Source organism: Oncorhynchus mykiss, chromosome 10, assembly GCF_057628025.1.
Source record: "Oncorhynchus mykiss isolate SJ-2025 chromosome 10, ASM5762802v1, whole genome shotgun sequence".
NCBI lineage: Eukaryota > Metazoa > Chordata > Actinopteri > Salmoniformes > Salmonidae > Oncorhynchus > Oncorhynchus mykiss.
The window spans coordinates 6,406,648-6,432,754 of NC_143031.1; the positions used below are offsets into that span (position 1 = coordinate 6,406,648).

Consider the following 26,107-nt stretch of genomic DNA (forward strand, 5'->3'; position numbering starts at 1 on the left):
CAGGTAGACAAACACAGACACGTAGACACACACAGACACAGGTAGACACACACAGACACACACAGACACAGGTAGACACACACAGACACAGGTAGACACACACAGACACAGGTAGACACACACAGACACAGGTAGACACACACAGACACAGGTAGACACAGGTAGACACACACAGACACAGGTAGACACACACAGACACAGGTAGACACACACAGACACAGGTAGACACACAGACACAGGTAGACACACACAGAGACACACACACAGACAGGTAGACAAACACAGACAGGTAGATACACACAGACAGGTAGACACACACAGACAGGTAGACACACACAGACAGGTAGACACACACACAGACAGGTAGACACACACACACAGACAGGTAGACACACACAGACAGGTAGACACTTTCTTATATGGTTACATTAGTTACTAGAGAGTATAAACATGTTTTCAATATACTTTATTGGATAGTCCTGTATTCTCATGGTTAGCAATATTAAGAAGGCTTTTCTTCTTCAAGTCATCATTAGAAAGATATGGAAAACTCCAAAACACAGTGCTTACAGCAATTAGCTAGTGCAACATCCATTCTGATCCACCCATCAGACACTTCATTTTAGACATCTTAATGAAAAAGAGGTCTTTCCAGCACAAAATGGCTCAGTGAAAGACCTCACTCCTGACGATAGGGAGCCATCTACTGGTGAGAGGGGACTAATTGCCTATAAGCAGAGAGGGGACTAATTGCCTGTGAGCAGAGGGGGGACTAATTGCCTGTGAGCAGAGGGGACTAATTGCCTATAAGCAGAGAGAGGACTAATTGCCTGTGAGCAGAGAGGGGACTAATTGCCTATAAGCAGAGAGGGGACTAATTGCCTGTGAGCAGAGGGGACTAATTGCCTATGAGCAGAGAGAGGACTAATTGCCTGTGAGCAGAGGGGACTAATTGCCTATAAGCAGAGAGGGGACTAATTGCCTGTGAGCAGAGAGGGGACTAATTGCCTATAAGCAGAGAGGGGACTAATTGCCTATAAGCAGAGAGGGGACTAATTGCCTGTGAGCAGAGAGGGGACTAATTGCCTATAAGCAGAGAGGGGACTAATTGCCTATAAGCAGAGAGGGGACTAATTGCCTGTGAGCAGAGGGGGGACTAATTGCCTGTGAGCAGAGGGGACTAATTGCCTATAAGCAGAGAGGGGACTAATTGCCTGTGAGCAGAGAGGGGACTAATTGCCTATAAGCAGAGAGGGGACTAATTACCTATAAACAGAGAGGGGACTAATTGCCTATAAACAGAGAGGGGACTAATTGCCTGTGAGCAGAGAGAGGACTAATTGCCTATAAGCAGAGAGAGGACTAATTACCTATAAGCAGAGAGGGGACTAATTACCTATAAGCAGAGAGGGGACTAATTGCCTGTGAGCAGAGAGGGGACTAATTGCCTGTGAGCAGAGAGGGGACTAATTGCCTGTGAGCAGAGAGGGGACTAATTACCTATAAGCAGAGAGGGGACTAATTGCCTGTGAGCAGAGAGGGGACTAATTACCTATAAGCAGAGAGGGGACTAATTGCCTGTGAGCAGAGAGGGGACTAATTACCTATAAGCAGAGAGGGGACTAATTGCCTGTGAGCAAAAGCCTGTACAACTTCTTTCAACTCTTCAAAACAAAATAGCTTTATAACTGAATAAAAACACAAATCACTTTTCTTTTCAAATACGTTTCTTTTAGAGTTGGCAAAGTGAAAATCAGAATAAAAACAAAACCTGTTTTTTGTGTGGTTTTTTTTAAGGAAAAAGAAGAAGGAAAACCTGGTCACTGTCTAATATTTTACTAAAACATTTCACTCCATCTAGTACATCACTGATAATACATCATAAACATAAAAAGGTTAATGTTCCAAGTTAAAAAAAAAAAAGACAAATTGAGACAAAAAAAACCCCACAGTACTGCAACACTTGGAATGCAACCTTTTCAGTTTTAGCACAAGGAACTTAAGTACCACCATCCTGATTGGCCCAGGGCCTTGCTCAGCGGAAACGCAACAGAACAAGAGACGGTGTCACGTACAACTAGGGAATCGAGAGAGAAGAGAAGAGAAGAAGACAACATTCAGAACGTTTCACCCTTCTGAGCAGGACCCAAGTCTGACACCACCAGGGACACATAACTATCTGAATTCCAACGATTCATCTCAACAAATAAAACAGAACGGAAATCACTTCCTCTCAATAAAGTGTTTTTTTTTTTGTGTTTTTTTTTTTATGTATTTTTTTTTACAAAAATCACCGGTAAACATCTTTCATTTTTCTGTCTAAATAAAATTCTAAACACGCCTGTAGTAATGCAATTGGGTGGGGGGGGGGGGGGGGGTTAGTTTGACTCAAGCTTGGCCATCTCCTGCACATAGATCCCTATGCTCTCGCTGTCGAACAGCACGAAGTAGACCGTCTTGATGGAAGACGACATGGTGGCAACAAAGTAGCTGGAGATGGCTTTTAGAATGAGCTGGGCAGCCGTCTGCTTCGGGAAGCCATTCCTGAGGGAACAAATAATAACACAATTTAATTCACTTTTTACAAGCGCTTTTCGTTACGTAAAGAATATCAAAGCACTTTAAAAATCGAGGGGGGGGGGGGGGGGAAGAGAGAAGCCATTTTGAAAGATCAGGATAAAAGAAAAAGGTGAAATAACTGATTATGACGACAGTGAGACGGTGAGACGGTGAGAGACGGTGAGACGGTGAGACTGGTGAGACGGTGACACGGTGAGACGGTGAGACTGGTGAGACTGGTGAGACGGTGATACGGTGATACTGGTGAGACGGTGATACGGTGATACGGTGAGACTGGTGAGACGGTGAGACTGGTGAGACGGTGATACGGTGAGACGGTGAGACTGGTGAGACGGTGATACTGGTGAGACGGTGAGACTGGTGAGACGGTGATACGGTGAGACGGTGAGACTGGTGAGACTGGTGAGACGGTGAGACTGGTGAGACTGGTGAGACGGTGAGACTGGTGAGACGGTGAGACGGTGAGACGGTGAGACGGTGATACGGTGAGACTGGTGAGACTGGTGAGACTGGTGAGACCGGTGAGACCGGTGAGACGGTGAGGCGGTGAGACGGTGAGACGGTGAGACGGTGAGACTGGTGAGACGGTGAGACTGGTGAGACGGTGAGACGGTGATACGGTGAGACTGTGAGACGGTGAGACGGTGAGACGGTGAGACTGGTGAGACTGGTGAGACGGTGAGACTGGTAGTTGTGAAGCGCTTCTCCTCACGTGAACAGGAGGAACAGGACTGGTAGGGTTCGTGGGTTAGACATTTTAAAAGCGATGCAGTCATTTTCATTGAGGTTGTGGACAGGTGTCTTTTATACTGATAACAAGTTCAAACAGGTGCCATTAATACAGGTAACGAGTGGAGGACAGAGGAGCCTCTTAAAGAAGAAGTTACAGGTCTGTGAGAGCCAGAAATCTTGCTTGTTTGTTGGTGACCAAATACTTATTTTCCACCATAATTTGCAAATAAATTCATTAAAAATCCTACAATGTGATTTTCTGGATTTTTTTTCTCATTTTGTCTGTCATAGTTGAAGTGAAACCTATGATGAATTACAGGCCTCTCTCATATTTTTAAGTGGGAGAACTTGCACAATTGGTGGCTGACTAAATCCTTTTTTGACCCACTGTATATGACATACTACTACGCTAACTTGTGGATAGAAACCTGGTTATTTGAAGAAATTGAACATAAATGATTCTGAGCTATTATCCACTGTAAAAAAAAAACACTTATTGCTTTTTAATATTTTGTTGACCTAAAATTTTAAAATGTAGAGATTTAGATGATATTTTCATATCTTAATGTGACAACCGTTACCTCCACCAAAACAGACAAAATGAAGGTAGCGTGCTTTTCCTCCACAAAGGAAAAGCACCGTGTTGATAACCATGTGGATGAATACCACGGGAGACACAAAGGCCTTGGGAGCGTGATGAGGCTTGTTGCTAGGGGTGACGGGAGGTTGTATAGTACCTTCCACTGCCAATGGAAGGGAAGGCCACAGACTTGAGCTTCTTCTCGTCAGCAAGGACCAGGCAGTTCTTCACGGTCTGGTCCAGCAGCTCCTCACACTTCTCCGAACCCCAGCCTGGACTGTTGCAGTGGATCACGAACTTGGCAGGAAGCCCATAGCCAGAGGACAGCACCGCTAACGGTGGAAAGCAGAGAGAGGCAGAGAGAGAGAGAGAGGAGAGCAAAAGTGAGACAGAAATTAGCATTAGACTTATTTCGCAAGTGTTGAATCTTCCCCTAAGTGTGAAGACAACTAACTGACAGACTAATCCAATCATTCAAAATACTGACATACTGCAAATTACACAATTACATGAACACAACATTCATGTTAAACGAAAATAGAGGGGGGGGGGGGGGGGTGCTCCATTAACTTAATGCTGTTGATAACAGGGAATTAGACGAGGAGGGGTTGAGAACTCACTTCTCCAGAGGGAATGAGCTCTTGGAAGCCACATGAAAGGTGGGCCGAGAGAGAGCGAGAGAGAGAGCGAGAGGGCGAGAGCGAGAGAGCGAGAGAGAGCGAGAGAGAGAGCGAGAGCGAGAGAGAGAGCGAGAGAGAGCGAGAGAGAGCGAGAGAGAGCGAGAGAGAGCGAGAGAGAGAATTTTCTCCCCCTCAGGGCTGGAGGTAATTGAGTGACTGTTCATCTCTGGAGCACACAGCATCAGGCAAGCCCCCCCCCCACACACACACTGTAACTCAGCTAAAAGGCCCTGATGCTGTGAAGTGAAATACCCTCCAGTTGGACTTCATTAGGCCTCTGAGTGTGTGACTGAGAGCCAGAGACATGAATTACTGACAGAGACTGTATAGAGGGGGAGTGAATTACTGACAGAGACTGTATAGAGGGGGAGTGAATTACTGACAGAGACTGTATAGAGGGGGAGTGAATTACTGACAGAGACTGTATAGAGGGGGAGCGAATTACTGACAGAGACTGTATAGAGGGGGAGTGAATGATGACTGACAGAGACTGTATAGAGGGGGAGTGAATGATGACTGACAGAGACTGTATAGAGGGGGAGTGAATGATGACTGACAGAGACTGTATAGAGGGGGAGTGAATGATGACTGAGACTGTATAGAGGGGGAGTGAATGATGACTGACAGAGACTGTATAGAGGGGGAGTGAATGATGACTGACAGACTGTATAGAGGGGGAGTGAATGATGACTGACAGAGACTGTATAGAGGGGGAGTGAATGATGACTGACAGAGACTGTATAGAGGGGGAGTGAATGATGACTGACAGACTATAGTGGGGGAGTGAATGATGACTGACAGAGACTGTATAGAGGGGGAGTGAATGATGACTGACAGAGACTGTATAGAGGGGGAGTGAATGATGACTGACAGACTGTATAGAGGGGGAGTGAATGATGACTGACAGAGACTGTATAGAGGGAGAGTGAATGATGACTGAGACTGTATAGAGGGGGAGTGAATGATGACTGACAGAGACTGTATAGAGGGGGAGTGAATGATGACTGACAGACTGTATAGAGGGGGAGTGAATGATGACTGAGACTGTATAGAGGGGGAGTGAATGATGACTGACAGACTGTATAGAGGGGGAGTGAATGATGACTGAGACTGTATAGAGGGAGAGTGAATGATGACTGAGAGACTGTATAGAGGGGGAGTGAATGATGACTGACAGACTGTATAGAGGGGGATTAAAGGGATAATTAAAACAATTCCCAAAATGCCGTTGGTTTAATGGTTTTCTTACCCTGTAAGCAGTCTATGGACAACAAAGAAAACTGAGGTTTTGAAGTCATTACAGGAACGTCATGATCACAAAGCTAGATCTTCCCTAAACCACAGCCTATTGGGTCAAATGTCTCGACGAATAAGATACTCATCAGGTTGGTGCAACGTTGATTACAAAATCAGACCCATGAAAATAAAACGAGGGTTGATGTCAGAGGAGAGTAGAGCAGAGGGTAGCCATCCTAACTGTGGGTCTTGCTTTCTCCCTGGGGCGGCGGGTAGCCTAGTGGTTAGAGCGGTGGGTTGCTAGATCGAATCCCCGAGCTGACAAGGTACAAATCTGTCGTTCTGCCCCTGAACAAGGCAGTTAACCCACTGTTCCTAGGCCGTCATTGAAAATAAGAATTTGTTCTTAACTGACTTGCCTAGTTAAATAAAGGTTAAATAAAAACCTCCAGGGGACTGGTATTGGTTTCTCCCTACCTCCTGGGGACTGGTATTGGTTTCTCCCTACCTCCAGGGGACTGGTATTGGTCTTTCCCTACCTCCAGGGGACTGGTATTGGTTTCTCCCTACCTCCTGGGGACTGGTATTGGTTTCTCCCTACCTCCAGGGGACTGGTATTGGTCTTTCCCTACCTCCAGGGGACTGGTATTGGTTTTTCCCTACCTCCAGGGGACTGGTATTGGTTTCTCCCTACCTCCAGCCACTTCCAGGGGACCGTTCTTCTTCCGTAACTCCAACATGGCGTCCACAAACTCCTCCCCTCCCTTCTTCTCCAGAGCACCACCTGTAGGGAAACAGTCTGGGGTCTTTAGTGTCCTCCTGTTGTTGTTGTTGTTGTTGTTGGGGTGAGTGCAGACAGAGACAGACAGAGGGAGAGGGACGGACAAGCGGACAGACAGCAGACATGCATCTGGTTCTGAGCTGAGTGAGAGCTGTGTGAGAGAGAGGTAAGACAGTTCTTTCATTTGACCTCTCTGAATCTCTTTGCCCCCACTGTACACCACAGTTCCCATGTACACCGAGTGTAGAAAACATTAAGAACAGCTGTCCTTTCCATGACCGACTGACCGAGTGAAGCCATGATCCTTTATAGTTCAAATCTAATTCAAAATCAGTGTTGATGAAGTGGAAGAGACAGGTTAGATAATAATTTTACAAGCCTTGAGACAATTGATTCATGGATTGGTGTATGTGTGCCGTTCAGAGAGTCAAATGGGGCAGGACAAAACTATTGAAGTGCCTTTGAACAGGGGTACTGGTAGTGAGTTCCAGGCACACACACACACACACACATACATATATATATATATGTCAAGAACTGCAACGCTGTTGGGTAATCAAGAATGGTCCACCACCTTGACACGAGTGTGGGAAGCATTGGAGTCAACGTGGGCCTAGCATCCCTGTGGACCTTGTGGTCCATTCCCTGATGAGGGCAAAAGGGAGGGTGCAACTTGGGGCGGCAGGGAGACTAGTGGTTAGAGTGTAGGGGCGGTAGGTGGCCTAGTGGTTAGAGCGTTGGACTAGTAACCGAAAGGTTGCAAGTTCAAACCCCTGAGCTGACAAGGTACAAATCTGTCGTTCTGCCCCTGAACAAGGCAGTTAACCCACTGTTCCTAGGCCGTCATTGAAAATAAGAATTTGTTCTTAAACTGACTTGCCTAGTTAAATGAAAAGGTACAATTAAAATAGGAAGGTGTTCTTAATGGTTTTGTACTCTCAGTGTATAAAGCAACTCAATATGACTACTAGTTATTAAAAAAACATTCCTTATCGAGCTACTACTGTAGTAGGCGTTTCCTTTTCACTTGATTAGATGGTGACATTTTTTATTTTTGCCACTTCCTAGGTGTTAAATTTCAGATTTAGCATCGATTCCCTTCTGGTCAGTCCTTGAGAGTGGGAAGTGAGGCAGGCAGATAATCAGAGAGGAGAGGAAGTTTAATGTCAGAGTGTTGACAACAAAAAAACATCCACATAAAAGAAATAGGGAAAGCAGATGTAAGAAAATCTATATAAAAAATGTCAACAAACAGAAAACAAAAAGAGGAATTAAGGCCTTTTAGAGGTTACCACAACACAAAGCATGGGTGCACGTTCTTCCAACTTCTCAACATTATTATTATTATTATATATTTTTAAAGTTATTAGTTACACAGTAATTGGTGGTTCAATAAGAGTTTGACTTTCATAAAACATAAGTATGGCTAGTCAACCTAACCTCAGATCCAAATACATAAAACAGACCATCTCTCATGCAATCTCTTATTGGTCAATGCAATGATTAAAAACAGAAAAAAAAAGTCTGAATTACATCTAGAAAGTTAGACAAATTTGTTCTCAGGGTGGAATTCTAAGAGGAGGAAGAAGATGCATTGTGGGATGCTTTGCTACAGGTGTCGGCACGGTAACACGTTGTACCCATGGTGATGAGGGAGGGTTCTATATTACCTACTTCACCACCAGTGTAGAGGGTGGAATTGGTCGGGTGAACAACAGCCTCGCTGTCAATGGTGGAAATGTCGGCTTGCACAACTTGCAACTACAAACAATGACAACAGGCAATCAACATGGGAGGTAAAACACAGTGAGTGGGGAAGGGGGAAGAGGATGGGGGGGGGGGGAATGAAGAACATAAAACATAAAAGGTATCAGGGAGAAAGAACGGAGAGGAGGTGAGAGTGCTGTGCTCCTTATTTACTTATTTCAGGAACACAGGAGACTGACTGACTGACCAATCCAGAGAGACAGACCCAACAATAACATCCATGACAGGCAGAGGGGGGGGGGGGGGGGGGGGGGGGTGACAACTGCTCTGCAGAGATTTGACAAAATCCTAGAATTTCATCTGAGGGGATAAGCCTGAGATCCAATGTGTGTGTATTAATTTTTCAGAGAAAAAAAACAACATTTGTTTCTAATAAACTAGTCAATTTGGGGATGGTGTCCCATTTAAGTTCAGCATTCAAGGATCTTTCAAACCGCAGAGAGAAAGGGAGCTCACCTAGATCATCTTTAAGGTCAATGTCTGCATTGGTGGGGTTGATGACCCCCTCCACGTCAAAGCCAGCCAGGTTACTGACCTCACTGTGAACCAGGTTTAGCTGGGGGGGGGGGGGAAGCATGCCGCCAGCAAGCAGGGAGGGTTGGGGGGGGGGGGGGGGGGGGGGCAAAGCCGTTAGATCGATCAAATCACACCTTAGTGTGGGACTGATTTGGTACAAGTAGAATTTAGAAAAGTGCAGGATTCAGAAAGCAAGCATCGCAGAAAAGAACATGAAACAGTGATCCTATCAACCTGTTAGCTTGAAACACTGCACTGGAAGGGAAAAAATATATATATGAGCTTCTAGAAAAACATTCCGATTACTGAGTATTGAGCCAGGTGTTTCAGATTTTAGGCAACTGGCAGTGAGGTACATAAAATTGAATTTAGAAAGCAGAGAAGGATAGAACAAACTGTTTCAGTCAAAAACAATCCCAAACCAGAATGACACCATCAGAGAGTAGATAAACTAATTCAAAATGTTTACAATAGCCCAGAAAATGACTTGATATGAATACATGCGGATTCACTTCTACTGTGACTTCTCCAAAAATAAAAAAACGATATCATTTTTTTTTAAAGAAGGAGGCAACGAATACAGTACATAAACTAAATGATTTGGCCTTCGTCCTAAATGGCACCCTGTACCCCAAAGCACACGTTTTAATTGTATTATTTCACCTTTATTTAACCAGGTAGGTCAGTTGAGAACAAGTTCTCATTTACAACTGCGACCTCTGATCAAGATAAAGCAAAGCAGTGCGACACAAACTAACACAGAGTTACACGTGGGATAAACAAACGTACTGTCAATAACACAATGGAAAAATCTGTATACAGTGTGTGCAAACGAAGTAAGGAGGAAAGGCAATAAAATAGGCCAACAGTATGTAGGGACGCAGACTTATAGTCAACCATGGTGTCTGAAAACACAGAGCCAGGAAACGATCAAAGTGAGATGACTTGTACAGACAATTGAAGTAGGAAGTAGACATACACCGTAGCCAAATACATTTAAACTCAGTTTTTCACAATTCCTGACATTTAATTATTTTAAAAGTCATCCCGTCTTAGGTCACCATTTTATTTTAAGAATGTGAAATGTCAGAATAATAGTAGAGAGAATGATTTATTTCATATTTTATTTCTTTCATCACATTCCCAGTGGGCCAGAAGTTTCCATACACTCAATTAGTATTTGGTAGCATTGCCTTCCACAAGCTTCCCACAATAAGTTGGGTGAATTTTGGCCCATTCCTCCTTACAGAGCTGGTGTAACTGAGTCAGGTTTGTAGGCCTCCTTGCTAGCAAATGCTTTTTCAGTTCTGCCCACAAATTTTTCTATAGGATTGAGGTCAGGGCTTTGTGGTGGCCACTCCAATACCTTGACTTTGTTGTCCTTAAGCCATTTTGCCACAACTTTGGAAGTATGCTTGGGGTCATTGTCCATTTGGAAGACCCATTTGCGACCAAGCTTTAACTTCCTGACTAATGTCTTGAGATGTTGCTTCAATATATCCACATAATTTTACTTCCTCATGATGCCATCTATTTTGTGAAGTGCACCAGTCCCTCCTGCAGCAAAGCACCCCCCCAACATGATGCTGCCACCCCCGTGCTTCACGGTTGAGATGCAAACCAAAGAACACCCTTTTTCCTTTAAATATAACGATGGTCATTATGGCCAAACCGTCTATTTTTCCAAAAAGTACTATCTTTGTCCCCATGTGCAATTGCAAACCGTAGTCTTGCATTCATTTATGGCGGTTTTGGAGCAGTGGCTTCTTCCTTGCTGAGTGGCCATTCAGGTTACATAGATATAGGACTAGTTTTACTGTGTTTCCTCCAGCATCTTCACAAGGTCCTTTGCTGTTGTTCTGGGATTGATTTGCACTTTTCGCACCAAAGTACGTTAATCTCTAGGAGACTGAAAGAGTCTCCTTCCTGAGCGGTATGACGGCTGCATGGGCCCATGGTGTTTATACTTGCGTACTATTGTTTGTACAGATCAACGTGGTACCTTCAGGCAAACCAGACTTGTGGAGGTCTACAAATTGTTTTCTGAGGTCTTGGCTGATTTATTTAGATTTTCCCATGATGTCAAGCAAAGAGGCACTTAGTTTGAAGGTAGGCCTTGAAATACATCCACAGGTACACCTCCAATTGACTCAAATTATATCAATTAGCCTATCAGAAGCTTCTAAAGCCATGACATCATTTTCTGGAATTGTATAAGCTGTTTAAAAGGTACAGTCAACTTAGTGTATGTAAACTTCTGACCCACTGTAATTGTGATACAGTGATTTATAAGTGAAATAATCTGTCTGTAAACAATTGTAGGAAAAATGACTTGTGTCATGCACAAAGTAGATGTCCTAACCGAAATGCCAAAACTATAGTTTGTTGACAAGAAATTTGTGGAGTGGTTGAAAAACGGGTTTTAATGACTCCAACCTAAGTGTATGTAAACTTCCAATTTCAACTGTATATCTGAATTTATAAAGTCTGTCTTTCAGTCAGAAGAACCCACCACCAGTGAATGGTAAATTAGGTTAATGGCATTCATTATTACATTTTCCATTCAACAAAATGCAGCAATCTTTGATTAGCTCCTTCATCAACTGCTCTACCCCTAACAGTAGAACATCTAATTGCCAACCACATACTCTAAATGACTTGAATTCCATTGATTTAATGTAGGTTTCTTTCCATAAAATCTAACTAAAAACATCTATTTTTTAAAAAAGGTCATAAATGTTTTATAGAATTGGGCATAAAAATCATTGGACAGATATTTTTTTTAAAACAGACATCGACTAATGAAGTTCTCTTTCAACAAGGGGCACTTCACTGCCTAAATAGTCTCAACGAGCAAATAGACGTTGAGCCTGACGAACCACAAACACCTTCTCACTCACACCATCCTAGCTGCCAGCTATGGCATCACCCGCTCTGCAGTAGATAAACTGGTTAGTTTTAGTGCGGCAGCCGGGTTTATTAGCGTACGTTTGCGAGGCCAAAGTACGAGGTGACGTCAGCAAGTGGACAAAGAAAATAAAGCACTCGATTGTCTTCATCGCAGCGAGGAGGGGAACTCTTTCCAGATACACAATAACCAATCATCTAGCAGTAGCCAATCATCTAGCAGTAGCCAATCATGTAGCAGTAGCCAATCATGTAGCAGTAGCCAATCATGTAGCAGTAGCCAATCATCTAGCAGTAGCCAATCATCTAGCAGTAGCCAATCATGTAGCAGTAGCCAATCATGTAGCAGTAGCCAATCATGTAGCAGTAGCCAATCATGTAGCAGTAACCATTATGTGTCTTAAGTGGCACTCTAGTCCCTATATAGTGCACTACATTTGACCACAAATCTATGTGCCCTGGTCAAAAATAATGCACTGTAGAGGCAATAGGGTGCCCTCTTTGAGAAATAGGGTGCACTCTTTGGGCAATAGGGTGCACTCTTTGGGCAATAGGGTGCACTCTTTGGGCAATAGGGTGCACTCTTTGGGCAATAGGGTGCACTCTTTGGGCAATAGGGTGCACTCTTTGGGCAATAGGGTGCACTCTTTGGGCAATAGGGTGCACTCTTTGGGCAATAGGGTGCACTCTTTGGGCAATAGGGTGCACTCTTTGGGCAATAGGGTGCACTCTTTGGGCAATAGGGTGCACTCTTTGGGCAATAGGGTGCACTCTTTGGGCAATAGGGTGCACTCTTTGGGCAATAGGGTGCCCTAAGTTTCCATTTGGAGCGTAACCCATGGGATTCGAGGGGTGTAACTGGTCTACCCGTCGACACTGGAAGGATAAAAGGGGCTGGAGAAAGTATCACTTCTTCCACATATTGTTGTGTTACAGCCTGAATTTAAAATGAATTACATTGATATTTCACATCACGGGCCTACACAAAACACCCCATAATATCAAAGTGGATTAATGTTTTTAGAAATGTTTACAAATAAATATAAAAAACATCAATTGAAAGATGAAATGTCTCCTCGAGTCAACAAGCAAAGGTCTATTGGTAGACGGCTAAACGTTTTTTTTTTTTTTAAAAGCAGACATTTAATATCCCTTTGAGCATGGTGAGGTTATTAAATACACTTTGGATGGTGCATCAATATCCTCAGTCACCACAAAGATACAGGCGTCCTTCCTAACTCAGTTGCCGGAGAGGAAGGAAATCGCTCAGGGATTTCACCATGAGGCCAATGGTGACTTTAGAATAGTTACAGAGTTTAATGGCTGTGATGGGAGAAAACTGAGGATGGATCAACGCCTTTGTAGTTACACCACAATACTAACCTAATTGGCAGAGGGAAAACAAGGAAGCCTGTACAGAATTAAAAAATAATTCCAAAACGTGCATTCTGTGGCAAAGGAATCAACTTTGCTTTGCTATGTGTTATGTTTGGGGAAAATCCAACCAACACTTCACAGAGTACCACTCTTCATATTTTTAAGCATGGTGGTGGCTGCATCATGTTATGGGTATGCTTGTCATCGGCAAGTACAAGGGAGTATTTTAGAATAAAAAGAAACGGAAGAGCCACGTAAGCACAGGCAAAATCCAAGAGGGAACCCTGGTTCAGTCTGCTTTCCAACAGACACATTCACCTTTCAGCAGGACAATAACCTAAAATGCAAGACCAAATAAACACTGGAGTTGATTACCAAGACAACATTGAATGGCTACAGGTTATCTATAAGTCTCTGCTAGGTAAAGCCCCGCCTTATCTCGCAGCACCCACTCGTAGCACGCGCTCCAGCAGGTATATCTCACTGGTCACCCCCAAAGCCAATTCCCCCTTTGGTCGTCTTTCCTTCCAGTTCTCTGCTGCCCATGACTGGAACGAATTGCAAAAATCTCTGAAGCTGGAGACTCACATCTCCCTTACTAGCTTTAAGCACCAGCCGTCAGAGCATTTTACAGATCACTGCACCTGTACTTAGATGGGCTGTTTACAGATAGACTATCTACCTACCTCATCCCCATACTGGTATTTATTTATTTTTGCTCCTTTGCACCCCAGTATCTCTACCTGCACATTCATATTCTGCACATCTACCATTCCAGTGTTTAATTGCTATATTGTAATTACTTCGCCACCATGGCCTATTTATTTCCTTAACTTACCTCATTTGCACTCACTGTATATAGACTTTTTGTTTTCTTTTTGTTCTACTGTATTATTGACTGTGTTTTATTCCATGTGTAACTCTGTGTTGTTGTATGTGTCACACTGCTTTGCTTTATCTTGGCCAGGTCACAGTTGCAAATGAGAACTTGTTCTCAACTAGCCTACCTGGTTAAATAAAGGTGAAATAAATCAAATAAATTGAATGTTCCTGAGTGGCCTAGTTAAAGTTTTGACTTAAATCAGCTTGAAAATCTATGGCAAGAGTTAAAAAATGGCTGTCTAGCGATGATCAACATCCAACTTGTATTTATTTAACTTGACAGAGTTGCAGAATTTTAATGTGCAAATATTGTACAATCCAGGTGTGCAAAGCTCTTAGAGACTTACCCCAGAAAGACTCACAGCTGTAATCACTGCCAAAGGTGATTCCAACATGTATTGACTCAGAAGTGTGAATATATATTTCTATATTTCATTTTTCAATACATTTGCAAAAATTGTCTAAAAACATGTCTTCACTTTGTCATTATGGGGTATTGTGTGTCGATGGGTGAATTTAAAAAAACATTTCATAAAAAAAAAACTAATTTCAGGCTCTAACACAACAAAATATGGAATAAGAAGAGGTATGAGGACTTTATAAAGGTTTCCCTACAGGAAACTCATGCTGATTCACCGTGGAGAAACATACATTTATGTAAAATGTTGATCCATAAAAAAACTGTTATACATTTTGCTGCCATAGTCAAAGTTTCAGAACAATTAATGAATCTATATACAAAACAAATAAATGGTATATAAAAATAGGAATGTTTAGGAAATGAGAAAACATTGTTAGGTAAAGCAGTACATAAAATGATGTCATCCCCTCTATAATGTCTTGGTTCCTATGAGTGCGCATATGAATATTCCGAGGTACTTCCCCCTCAATACACCATCCACTATCAGCAACGTCACCCTGAATGCATGTAACCCTTTGTTAATCTCAACGAGGAGAAGCTGCGAGGCCTCTACGAGAAGCGACGTAGTAGTAGTGACGGACGAACCTACCTTCTGACCCAGGAAAAGACTCTTGGTGGAGAGGACAGTGAATCCGTCCGTAGGTGTTCCTTCCGTGGTGCTGTCTGCCGAGGCAGCTTTGCTCACCTCTCCCTGTTTCTGCTGGGCCAGAGAGACACATGAGAAACATCAGGTGTTATTATGTAGGTCTAGACAACACTGTCCAAAACATTCAGTGACATTAGGACATTTGCGTAAGGGAGTTTACCACAATAAAGTTGAACCTCAATTCTATTATCATGTTGACATTTATGGGGTCTACATTCCAAGTCTTCACCTGAACCAACTTGCCTGTATAACATACTGTATACCTTAGCTTTGAGTTATATTATAAACCGGGTGGTTCGAGACCAGAATGCAGATTGTCTGAAAGCCGTGGTATACCAGACTGTATACCACAAGGTATGACGTTTTTTATTAACCTGTTTATAATAGCAATAAGGCACCTTAGCCATTTAGCGTGGCTACGGGCTGTATCCGGGCCTCTAGCGTGGCTACGGGCTGTATCCGGGCCTCTAGCGTGGCTACGGGCTGTATCCGGGCCTCTAGCGTGGCTACGGGCTGTATCCGGGCCTCTAGCGTGGCTACGGGCTGTATCCGGGCCTCTAGCGTGGCTACGGGCTGTATCCGGGCCTCTAGCGTGGCTACGGGCTGTATCCGGGCCTCTAGCGTGGCTACGGGCTGTACCCGGGCCTCTAGCGTGGCTACGGGCTGTACCCGGGCCTCTAGCGTGGCTACGGGCTGTACCCGGGCCTCTAGCGTGGCTACGGGCTGTATCCGGGCCTCTAGCGTGGCTACGGGCTGTATCCGGCCCTCTAGCGTGGCTACGGGCTGTATCCGGGCCTCTAGCGTGGCTACGGGCTGATCAGGGCGATTCCCTGATCCACCTCTACGCAGACGACACCATTCTGTATACTTCTGGCACTTCCTTGGACACTGTGCTATCTAACCTCCAAACGAGCTTCAATGCCATACAACATTCTTTCCGTGGCCTCCAACTGCTCTTAAACGCTAGTAAAACCAAATGCATGTCTTTCAACCGTTCGCTGCCTGCACCCGCACGCCCGACTAGCATCACCACCCTGGATGGTTTCGACCTAGAATATGTTGCCGTCTATAAGTACCTAGGTGACTAGCTAGACTGCAAACTCTCCTTCCAGACTCATATCAAACATCTCCAATCCAAAAATCAAATCTAGAGTCAGCTTTCTATTTCGCAACAAAGCCCCCTTCACTCACGCCGCAAAACTTACCCTAGTAAAACTGACTATCCTACCGATCCTCGACTTCGGCGATGTCATCTACAAAATAGCTTCCAATACTCTACTCAGCAAACTGGATGCAGTCTATCACAGTGCCCTCCGTTTTGTTACTAAAGCACCTTATACCACCCACCACTGCAACCTGTATGCTCTAGTCGGCTGGCCCTCGCTACATGTTCATCGCCAGACCCACTGGCTCCAGGTCATCTACAAGTCTATGCTAGGTAAAGCTCCGCCTTATCTCAGTTCACTGGTCACGATGGAAACACCCACCCGTAGCACGCGCTCCAGCAGGTGTATCTCACTGATCATCCCTAAAGCCAACACCTCATTTGTCCGCCTTTCGTTCCAGTTCTCTGCTGCCTGTGACTGGAACGAATTGCAAAAATCGCTGAAGTTGGAGACTTTTATCTCCCTCACCAACTTTAAACATCTGCTATCTGAGCAGCTAACCGATCGCTGCAGCTGTACATAGTCCATCTGTAAATAGCCCACCCAATTTACCTACCTCATCCCCATACTGTTTATATTTATTTACTTTTCTGCTCTTTTGCAAACCAGTATCTCTACCTGCACATATTCATCTGATCATTTATCACTCCAGTGTTAATCTGCTAAATTGTAATTATTCGCTCCTATGGCCTATTTATTGCCTTACCTCCTCATGCCATTTGCACACACTGTATATAGACTTTATTTTTTCTACTGTGTCATTGACTTGTTTATTGTTTACTCCATGTGTAACTCTGTGTTGTTGTCTGTTCACACTGCTATGCTTTATCTTGGCCAGGTCGCAGTTGCAAATGAGAACTTGTTCTCAACTGGCCTACCTGGTTAAATAAAGGTGTTCTCAACTAGTCTACCTGGTTAAATAAAGGTGTTCTCAACTAGTCTACCTGGTAATATAAAGGTGAAATAAAATAAAAAAAATCCAGGCATTAGTTTGGTAATAACGGTAGGGTAAATACACATGTAGGTAGAGTCCATTCTAATTTTCTCTCCTTTTTTTTTAAGAGCTTTGTCACAACGGACCAGTCCGTCAATACTCGCAATTTTTTGTCATCTATTTTCCCAACTTCTATTCACTTATTTTTTTATGTTTTCATTCAGTTACAAAATGAATAGTCCTGGCTGAGCCCCATGGCCGCTTCGGCGGTTACAATGTAGCCTAGCTGGGTCTGTGTGCGCCAAATGAAAAAGCACAGGATATTTATGATAAAACAGCTCTGCTCTACGAGGGGCCAAAAGGGGGCTTAGCCCCTCAGTTGAAACTTGTGCAGCCTCAGTTTTAGTTATATGTCCCTATATAAAAATAGCTAAAAAAGTTAGAATGATTGAGTGACAGGTTGGAGCGAAATCTGTACTGAATCTGAGCGCGGTGTGGAGTGTTTGTGTGTAGGGGGCTATGTGAAGCCACGGGTGGTTAGGTATGACTCCTCTGGGTTTCCATAACAAGTGGTAGGCTACTGGGTTAAGTTAACAGTTAAAGCTGCTTCACACCTCACCACTACAAAGTTAAGTTAGCTTCTTAGCTAGCTGTAAAAGGCGTTAGTGTTATAAGCCTATTTTAGCTCTAACCAGCTAATCTGCCGCGGTTGATATCAGAAATCAAACAGCTGAGGCCGAACCCAGCAGCGATGATGCTCCTGATCTCTAGCTAGCTCTGACCCTGATGATCTTAGAACAGAGGAGACAGCCCAGGTTAGCCTAGAATCCTACCCTAGTGGGCCTGGCTCCCAAGTGGGTAGGCCTACACCCTCCCAGGCCCAACCAATGGCTGCACCCCCGCCCAGACATGTGAAATCCATAGATTAGGGCCTAATGAATTCCTTTCAATTGATTGATTTCCTTCTGTGAACTGTAACTCAGTAAAAATCTTTGAAATTGTTGCATTTATATTTTTGTTCAGTATATTTACATAACCACCATCTCTAGTAATGCTAGTCCCGTCCAATAGGGCTCTAGTAATGCTAGTCCCGTCCAATAGGGCTCTAGTAATGCTAGTCCCGTCCAATAGGGCTCTAGTAATGCTAGTCCCGTCCAATAGGGCTCTAGTAATACTAGTCCCGTCCAATAGGGCTCTAGTAATACTAGTCCCGTCCAATAGGGCTCTTGTAATACTAGTCCTGTCCAATAGGGCTCTAGTAATCCTAGTCCTGTCCAATAGGGCTCTAGTAATGCTAGTCCCGTCCAATAGGGCTCTAGTAATACTAGTCCCGTCCAATAGGGCTCTAGTAATACTAGTCCCGTCCAATAGGGCTCTAGTAATACTAGTCCCGTCCAATAGGGCTCTAGTAATGCTAGTCCCGTCCAATAGGGCTCTAGTAATGCTAGTCCCGTCCAATAGGGCTCTAGTAATACTAGTCCCGTCCAATAGGGCTCTAGTAATACTAGTCCCGTCCAATAGGGCTCTTGTAATACTAGTCCTGTCCAATAGGGCTCTAGTAATCCTAGTCCTGTCCAATAGGGCTCTAGTAATGCTAGTCCCGTCCAATAGGGCTCTAGTAATACTAGTCCCGTCCAATAGGGCTCTAGTAATGCTAGTCCCGTCCAATAGGGCTCTAGTAATACTAGTCCCGTCCAATAGGGCTCTAGTAATACTAGTCCCGTCCAATAGGGCTCTAGTAATACTAGTCCCGTCCAATAGGGCTCTTGTAATACTAGTCCTGTCCAATAGGACTATAACACGGCAAAGAATAGTGCGCTGCATCCTCCCACGGGATCGGTCAAGGCGGTGCACAGCGGAAATATCACCGAAATATTCTAGTCCCTACACATCACCTATATTCAAACAACATAGGCCTTTTTAATGGCTAAATTGATGAGCAAATGCAAAGCTTCATGCTCATCCTTTCTGGTATGCAATTAGTAGTCTTCTAATGAGGTGGTGTGTACGTAGCCGTTTCAGCGTTGTTTTGAGAGTCGAGCAAGAGTCCACTCCAACAACAAAAACATTATTATTATTTAACCCCTACACAGAATGTTTGAGTTTATCCCTCACATATTGTATACCTTAGCTTTGGCTCTTTTCCCTGCAGCTGCCTTTTTGGCTGATTTCTTGGAGGCAGACATCTTGGATTTCTTGATGGCGGGAGGAGGCGTGATGACAGCCTCCAGCTTGCCCTTTGACCCCCTCTTCTTAGCTAGCAGCTCAGGGTGGATGTTAGGTAAGACTCCGCCTGCTGCGATGGTCACACCTTTCAGCAGCTGCAGAGAGACAGTCTGTGAAATCACGCGGTCTGCATTGGATTGCTCCCCTCTCTAACTAGCGGATGACCTCACAAAGATGGGGCATGTATTTAATCTAATGTTGCAAAATGCTGGTAACTTTCCCAAATTCTCAAGGTTTTTACCAGAAATCCCAGTCAGAGGATTCCCAGATTTCCTGTTTATTCCCTCTGGATTCCAGGAATCTTCCAACCAGTATTTCTGGAAAACCTGGGGAATTTTTTGGAGGGGAAAGTTACCAGAATAACAGCTGACCTGGTTGAGCTCCTCGTCGTTGGCGATGGCTAGAAGGATGTGTCGTGGTGTGACACGTCCTTTCTTATTGTCCCTGGCTGCGTTGCCCGCCAGCTCCAGGATTTCAGCTAGAACACAAGAATAGAGAATACAGCTGAATACAGCTGGACCTGGTACAGAGGTCTGACAATGTAACTCAAAAGCATCCACTGGCCAGAGGACCAATAAGCCCAAGACCAGCAGCATTGGAGATAAGTCAGAATTAAGCTGCTTTCAGAAGTGGAAGAACAGTGTAGAGTAGTGAGGGCACTGAGAATGCAGGTCCACAGAAGGGATTAAGAATAAATCAATATCTTTAAGGAGCAGTGCAGTTAAAAACAGGATTTTCCTGTTAAAAAAATAAAATAAAATAAGAATTTAAACACTGAGGTCAAAATAACAATGAATGTGAAAATTATAATGGCCTTTTTTCTGTAAGAGCTGTTTGGAAAAAAATGCCTGGAATTTCCAAGAGTCTGGCTCCAGCAAATACCTTCTCACGCAACAGACGCTGCGAGACACAAAACGAGACAGGATGTCGAATGGTGCCAGAGGATGGCGCGTTACTGCCACCAACAGCACGGGTGGGGAAATTACACCTAGAATTATAAACTAGGTACGAGCTAGTGTACTAGATAGCCAGCTAGTGTGTACTAGATAGCCAGCTAGTGTGTACTAGCCAGCTGCACAAAAGCAACAGTGGTTAACATAACGCCCTGGACAAGAGCTAGTGCGCCCTGGCTGGTATGTAAGTAGCACAATGACGCCCTGGACCAGAGCTGACTGACTGACACCAAACTGACTGGAGACCAACAAATGTCACCAGGTTGCGCACCCACATACCATCTGAGATGCAAGTGCTTTGCAGACCACATGGCTCCAGGGGGGGGGGACATACTTTTGTTGTTGTTGTTGTTATTTTCATTAAATAAACAGTGATGTATCAGACAGACGAGATGTTTAAAAAGATATATTATTACTACAACTGAATGGGGCTTCAACATCTCCTCTCACTGATCAGTCAATCTCCTAACACGGTAGGGTTGAGCAGCAAACTTTCATTTAGATAAATAACTTGTCACCAACGTGAACAGTTTTGACTGATTTAAAAGTTAACTACGTATAACGGTACGTATAACATTGCATTAGTGAGATAATTGTTCTGGAGTATCTCACAACATGACATCACATCACCAAAAACATTCAAAAGCATTGGAATGCATCCCAAATTACACCTCCCCCCCTATACAGTATACTCCTTCTGACCAGGGCCCAAAAGGGGGTAATTTGGGGCGGCAGGGTAGCCTCGTGGTTAGAGTGTTGGACTAGTAACCGGTTGCAAGTTCAAACCCCCGAGCTGACAAGGTACAAATCTGTCGTTCTGCCCCTGAACAGGCAGTTAACCCACTGTTCCTAGTCCCGTCATTGAAAATAAGAATTTGTTCTTAACTTACTTGCCTAGTTAAATAAAGGTCAAATAAATAAAACATTTTGGGGGAATAGATCCAGTGTCTTCATATTATTTATTTTGCTTCCTCACCAGTGAGGTACTCCAGAACAGCGGCCATGTAGACTGGGGCACCCACACCGACCCTGTACTTGGGCAGACCCTTCTTGATGTAGCGCAGCATTCGCCCCACGGGGAAGATGACTCCGGCCTTCGTCGACCTGGACATCTTGGTGACCTTCTTTTTCCCTCCTCGGCTGGACATGGTGTCGCTACCCGTGTGAGGTTCTGTTTTTACAGGACAGATTCATGTCTGTTTGGTCACCATCGAGTTGTTGTGAGAAGTATACTAATCAAAACACAATCACACAAAGGCCTAGAAAATACTGTGTTAGAAAATTATATTGTATCAAGTCATACTAACAGAATATAAATATGATTTTAATTTTTTTAATTAGGTCATTATTTGCTGAGGAAATGTCTAAATTCCAAATTAACATATTTTCTCAATACACTCAAAATCTTGAGACAATATGTTTCTCTTTTTGTGAACGATACATTTTTATTATATTAATTATATTAACTTTAAAAGAATGATGTGAGAGTGGTAAGTGTATTACAACTACCTAGGGAATGCCAAGTTGGCAATTCATCAGCACTAGGCTATTATTCATGAAAACATATCATTTCCCATCACAGGCCTAGTACAGGCTAGCCACAGATGGTTACACACCACATTATGGGATTTAACCAAAGATTGTAGGTTAAATACCCTACTCTGGGAGTAACAAGTTTGTCTATAGAAAACGTTGCCAGATATTTTTCAACTAACCTGTTATTGGCGATGCCATTGTCGTTCTCGATTTGGCCAAACATGTATCTTCTAAAATGTGTCCAGTTGCAGGTGGTGCGTTTGAAAGTAAAAAAATGATCCGTTACTAAAATAAATACAAATGTGTATGCCGCCATCTTGTACATTTCTAGTCTTCTCTCATTGGCTGAACAGGTGGGTCCACCATAAAGTGCCGCATGTCATGATGACACTCACCTGTCTTGATCAATGAGAGAATATTTGAAATATACAAGATGGCGGCATACACATTGTTGGATTACTTCACGGAGGAAAATATTTGGTTATTTAAATAATGGATCATTTTCTAACTTCAAACACACCACCTGTAACTGGACAAAAAAACATTTTAGAAGATACATGTTTGGCTGAATCGAGAACGAACATCGTATCGCCAATACCAGGTGCAATTCTCTGGCGACGTTTTGTATGGGCAAACCTGTAACTCCCAGTACTATAATAGATACCAAAAATCTTTGTATAAAATTACATTATCTGATGTAACAAATCTTTGGTTAAATCACATTCTGGTGTAACAATATGTAGCTATGAACAGGCGTACTTTCTATAAAGTAGCCTAACTCAAGCTCACTACTACGCAATAAAGGATCAATTGATACGTTATAATACAAATGGGCCTAAAACAAATGTATATCATGCTGCTACAAAGGGCTAAAGACATTTCTTTCTGAAGAATAAAATATACAAATTTGCAATGACCAGATTGAGACGTAAATGCACTCCAATTGCCTGAGAAATGAACACAGCAACATCTGTCAGAAAGTCAGAGCCATCCAGGTGCACAAGACCGCGATTTAAGAGTTATTTTAGTTGTTGTTGCGGAGTCAGTCAAGAGAACGATTTCCTGGTGTAAACGGTCCATTTGATCTCGTCCACATGTAGGCCTGGAGAATGTTTACAAAATGGAATTCAATGGCGCTTAAGGGAGAATGGCACACACACACACACGAACCCAAGGACATTCGCTTGTCACGTCGCGCGTTTGAGTTGCAAATCCTAACGTCATATTTCCAGTTAGCCCTCATAGCCATAAATAGCCTACAATTTCGCCGTACTTTGCAAGATAAAAACAAAATAGCAACGTGAAGGATAACTGTGACATATCGGAAGCATCTGGCTCAACGATGTAAATGTTATTGTTAACCAAAAGAGGTTCATTACTTACAGAAAAGGGGAACAGCAGTGTGTCTTCTGTCAACACTCGGAAGGCTACAACAAGCTTGGACAGTGTCTTCAACTCCCAGAATCCACAGCGAAAGAATATATTGAACTGGGCCAGCGATGTATCCTGCTCTGGAATGGATAGATTTTAGACTGCAACAAACCTCAACTCTCCGTATGCGCGCTGTGAACTTTAACCTACCCCGTGCGCTAAGCCCACTATTGACAGCCCCTATTCCTAAACACATGATTGGTAATACATATCCCTAAACACAGTGACGGTTCTAGATTGTATGGCTCCCTGGGCGACATGATATCGGTGACATGATATCATTGATGTGACGTGCAAATGAGCGATAGAAAACCGATTGCGAAAATGTCACCATTCCCCCCAAAAATTGCGGGCGCCCCTTGCCGCCCCCAGCAAGATACCGCCCCGGGTGGTTGTCCAAGTTGCATGTACCTAAATCCGCCACTGCCTAAACATCACACTAACAGTCAAACATTTCACATCACACCTGTCAAATAGACGTGTGCTGAATTCCACACCGGCTTATTAACATTAAAAAATAATGGAATGGGCGAAAATTTTGTTCAGGGTTGAAAAAAAAAAAAGTAAATCATATGGACATCAGTGACTGGGTTAGTGCTTTTTAAAACACCACACAGATCATGTCATGGCTGCTGAGGGGAGGACGGCTCCTAATAATGGCTGGAATGGAGTGGTATCAACCACATGGAAACCAGGTATTTGGTGTGTTTTATACCATTCCATCAACTCCATTCCAGCCATTATTATGAGACGTCCGTCCTTCAGCAGCTTCCACTGGTATAAAGAACTCCAGGCTGGCCGCCTAGCGAGTACCGCTTTCTCCTGATTCAGCTCATACCTCGAACCCAGGATCTATGCCTCGCAAACACACGTGACGGCCCTCCTGAAGAGTCTTACCCATTTGCGCCATAGATATTTGCCAGTGGAAGTGGAGACACTTTGGGCTGAATGAGTTTCACAGATACCCATCTGCTACATATGAACATGTGTAGTGAGGCTGTTACCACACTAGAGGTCATGAGAGAGAGAGAGAGAGAGAGACTATCAGAACCCACTGGATTCTCCAATAGTCTTGAATGAACTACAGGACAAAATAAAAAACCCCTCAACCCAAAAAGGCCTGTGGTGTTGATGGTATCCTCAATGAAATGATCAAATATACAGACAACAAATTCCAATTGGTTATACATAAACTCTTTAACATCATCCTTAGCTCTGGCATCTTCCCCAATATTTGGAACCAAGGACTGATCACCCCTTTCCACAAAAGTGGAGACAAATTTGACCCCAATAACTACCGTGGGATATGAGTCAACAGCAACCTTTCGGAAAATCTTCTGCATTATCATTAACAGCAGACTCTTACATTTTCTCAGTGAAAACAATGTACTGAGCAAATGTCAAATTGGCTCTTTACCAAATTATCTTATGACAGACCACATATTCACCCTGCACACCCTTATTGACAAATAAACAAAACAAAGGCAAAGTATTCTCATGCTTTGCTGATTTCAAAAAAGCCTTCGACTCAATTTGGCATGAGGGTCTGCTATACAAATGGATGGAAAGTGGTGTTGGGGGAAAAACATACGACATTATAAAATCCATGTACACAAACAACAAGTGTGAGGTTAAAATTGGCAAAAAACACACATTTCTTTCCACAGGGCCGTGGTGTGAGACAGGGATGCAGCTTAAGCCCCACCCTCTTTAACATATATATCAACAAATTGGCGAGGGCACTAGAACAGCCTGCAGTACCCGGCCTCACCCTACTAGAATCTAAAGTCAAATCTCTACTGTTTGCTGATGATCTGGTGTTTCTGTCACCAACTAAGGAGGGCCTACAACAGCACCTAGATCTTCTGCACATATCTGCACAGATTCTGTCAGACCTGGGCCCTGACAGTAAATCTCAGTAAGTCCAAAATAATGGTGTTCCAAAAAAGGTCCAGTCGCCAGGACCACAAATACAAATTCCATCTAGACACCGTTGCCCTAGAGAACACAAAAAACTATACATACCTTGGCCTAAACATCAGCGCCACAGGTAACTTCCACAAAACTGTGAACAATCTGAGAGACAAGGCAAGAAGGGCATTCTATGCCATCAAAAGGAACATAACATTCGACATACCAATTAGGATTTGGCTAAAAATACTTGAATCAGTTATAGAACCCATTGCCCTTTATGGTTGTGAGGTCTGGGGTCCGCTCACCAGCCAAGAATTCACAAAATGGGACAAACCCCAAATTGAGACTGCATGCAGAATTCTGCAAAAATATCCTCTGTGTGCAACGTAGAACACCAAATAATGCATGCTGAGCCAATACCCGCTAATTATCAAAATCCAGAAAAGAGCTGCTAAATTCTACAACCACCTAAAAGAAAGCGATTCCCAAACCTTCCAGTGTGAAATATGTCATTCTACACTAGTTTTATGCACTCTTGCCTTGTCCTAATGCAGGCCCTAATGGAGGCCCTAATGGAGTTCCTAATGGAGGCCCTGATGGAGACCCTAATGGAGGTCCTAATAGAGGCCCTAATAGAGGAACCTAATGGAGATCCTAATGCAGGCCCTAATGGAGGTCCTAATGGAGGTCCTAATAGAGGTCTTAATGAAGGCCCTGATGGAGGTCCTAATAGAGGCCCTAATGAAGTATGTAATGGAGGCCCTGATGGAGGTCCTAATAGAGGCCCTAATGAAGTCCGTAATGAACGCCCTGATGGAGGTCCTAATATAGGCCCTAATGAA

The 26,107-nt window shown here is 43.6% G+C and overlaps 1 protein-coding gene across 15 annotated transcripts; it reads right to left on the reverse strand.

The window, feature by feature from the left end:
* Positions 1 to 451: 451 nt before the first annotated feature.
* On the reverse strand, positions 452 to 23,978 carry macroh2a1 (macroH2A.1 histone). Of its 15 annotated transcripts, none has more exons than XM_036989562.2 (9): positions 23,304 to 23,978; positions 21,361 to 21,555; positions 19,803 to 19,909; positions 19,332 to 19,526; positions 15,049 to 15,159; positions 8,813 to 8,912; positions 6,503 to 6,592; positions 4,050 to 4,224; positions 452 to 2,544 (listed from the first exon to the last, which is right to left on the reverse strand). In XM_036989562.2, the coding sequence occupies exons 2-9, from the start codon at positions 21,530 to 21,532 to the stop codon at positions 2,379 to 2,381; spliced, it is 1,116 nt and encodes a 371-aa protein (XP_036845457.2). In that variant the 5' UTR covers positions 21,533 to 21,555; positions 23,304 to 23,978; the 3' UTR covers positions 452 to 2,378. The 15 variants fall into 15 exon arrangements, 12 of the variants coding, with proteins under 12 accessions (XP_036845457.2, XP_036845460.2, XP_090044938.1 ...); XM_036989565.2 differs by lacking the exon at positions 8,813 to 8,912 and adding an exon at positions 8,260 to 8,350 and having other exon boundaries at positions 23,304 to 23,837; XM_090188812.1 differs by lacking the exon at positions 8,813 to 8,912 and adding an exon at positions 8,260 to 8,350 and having other exon boundaries at positions 15,049 to 15,156; positions 23,304 to 23,737.
* Between the last annotated feature and the right edge of the window lie 2,129 nt (positions 23,979 to 26,107).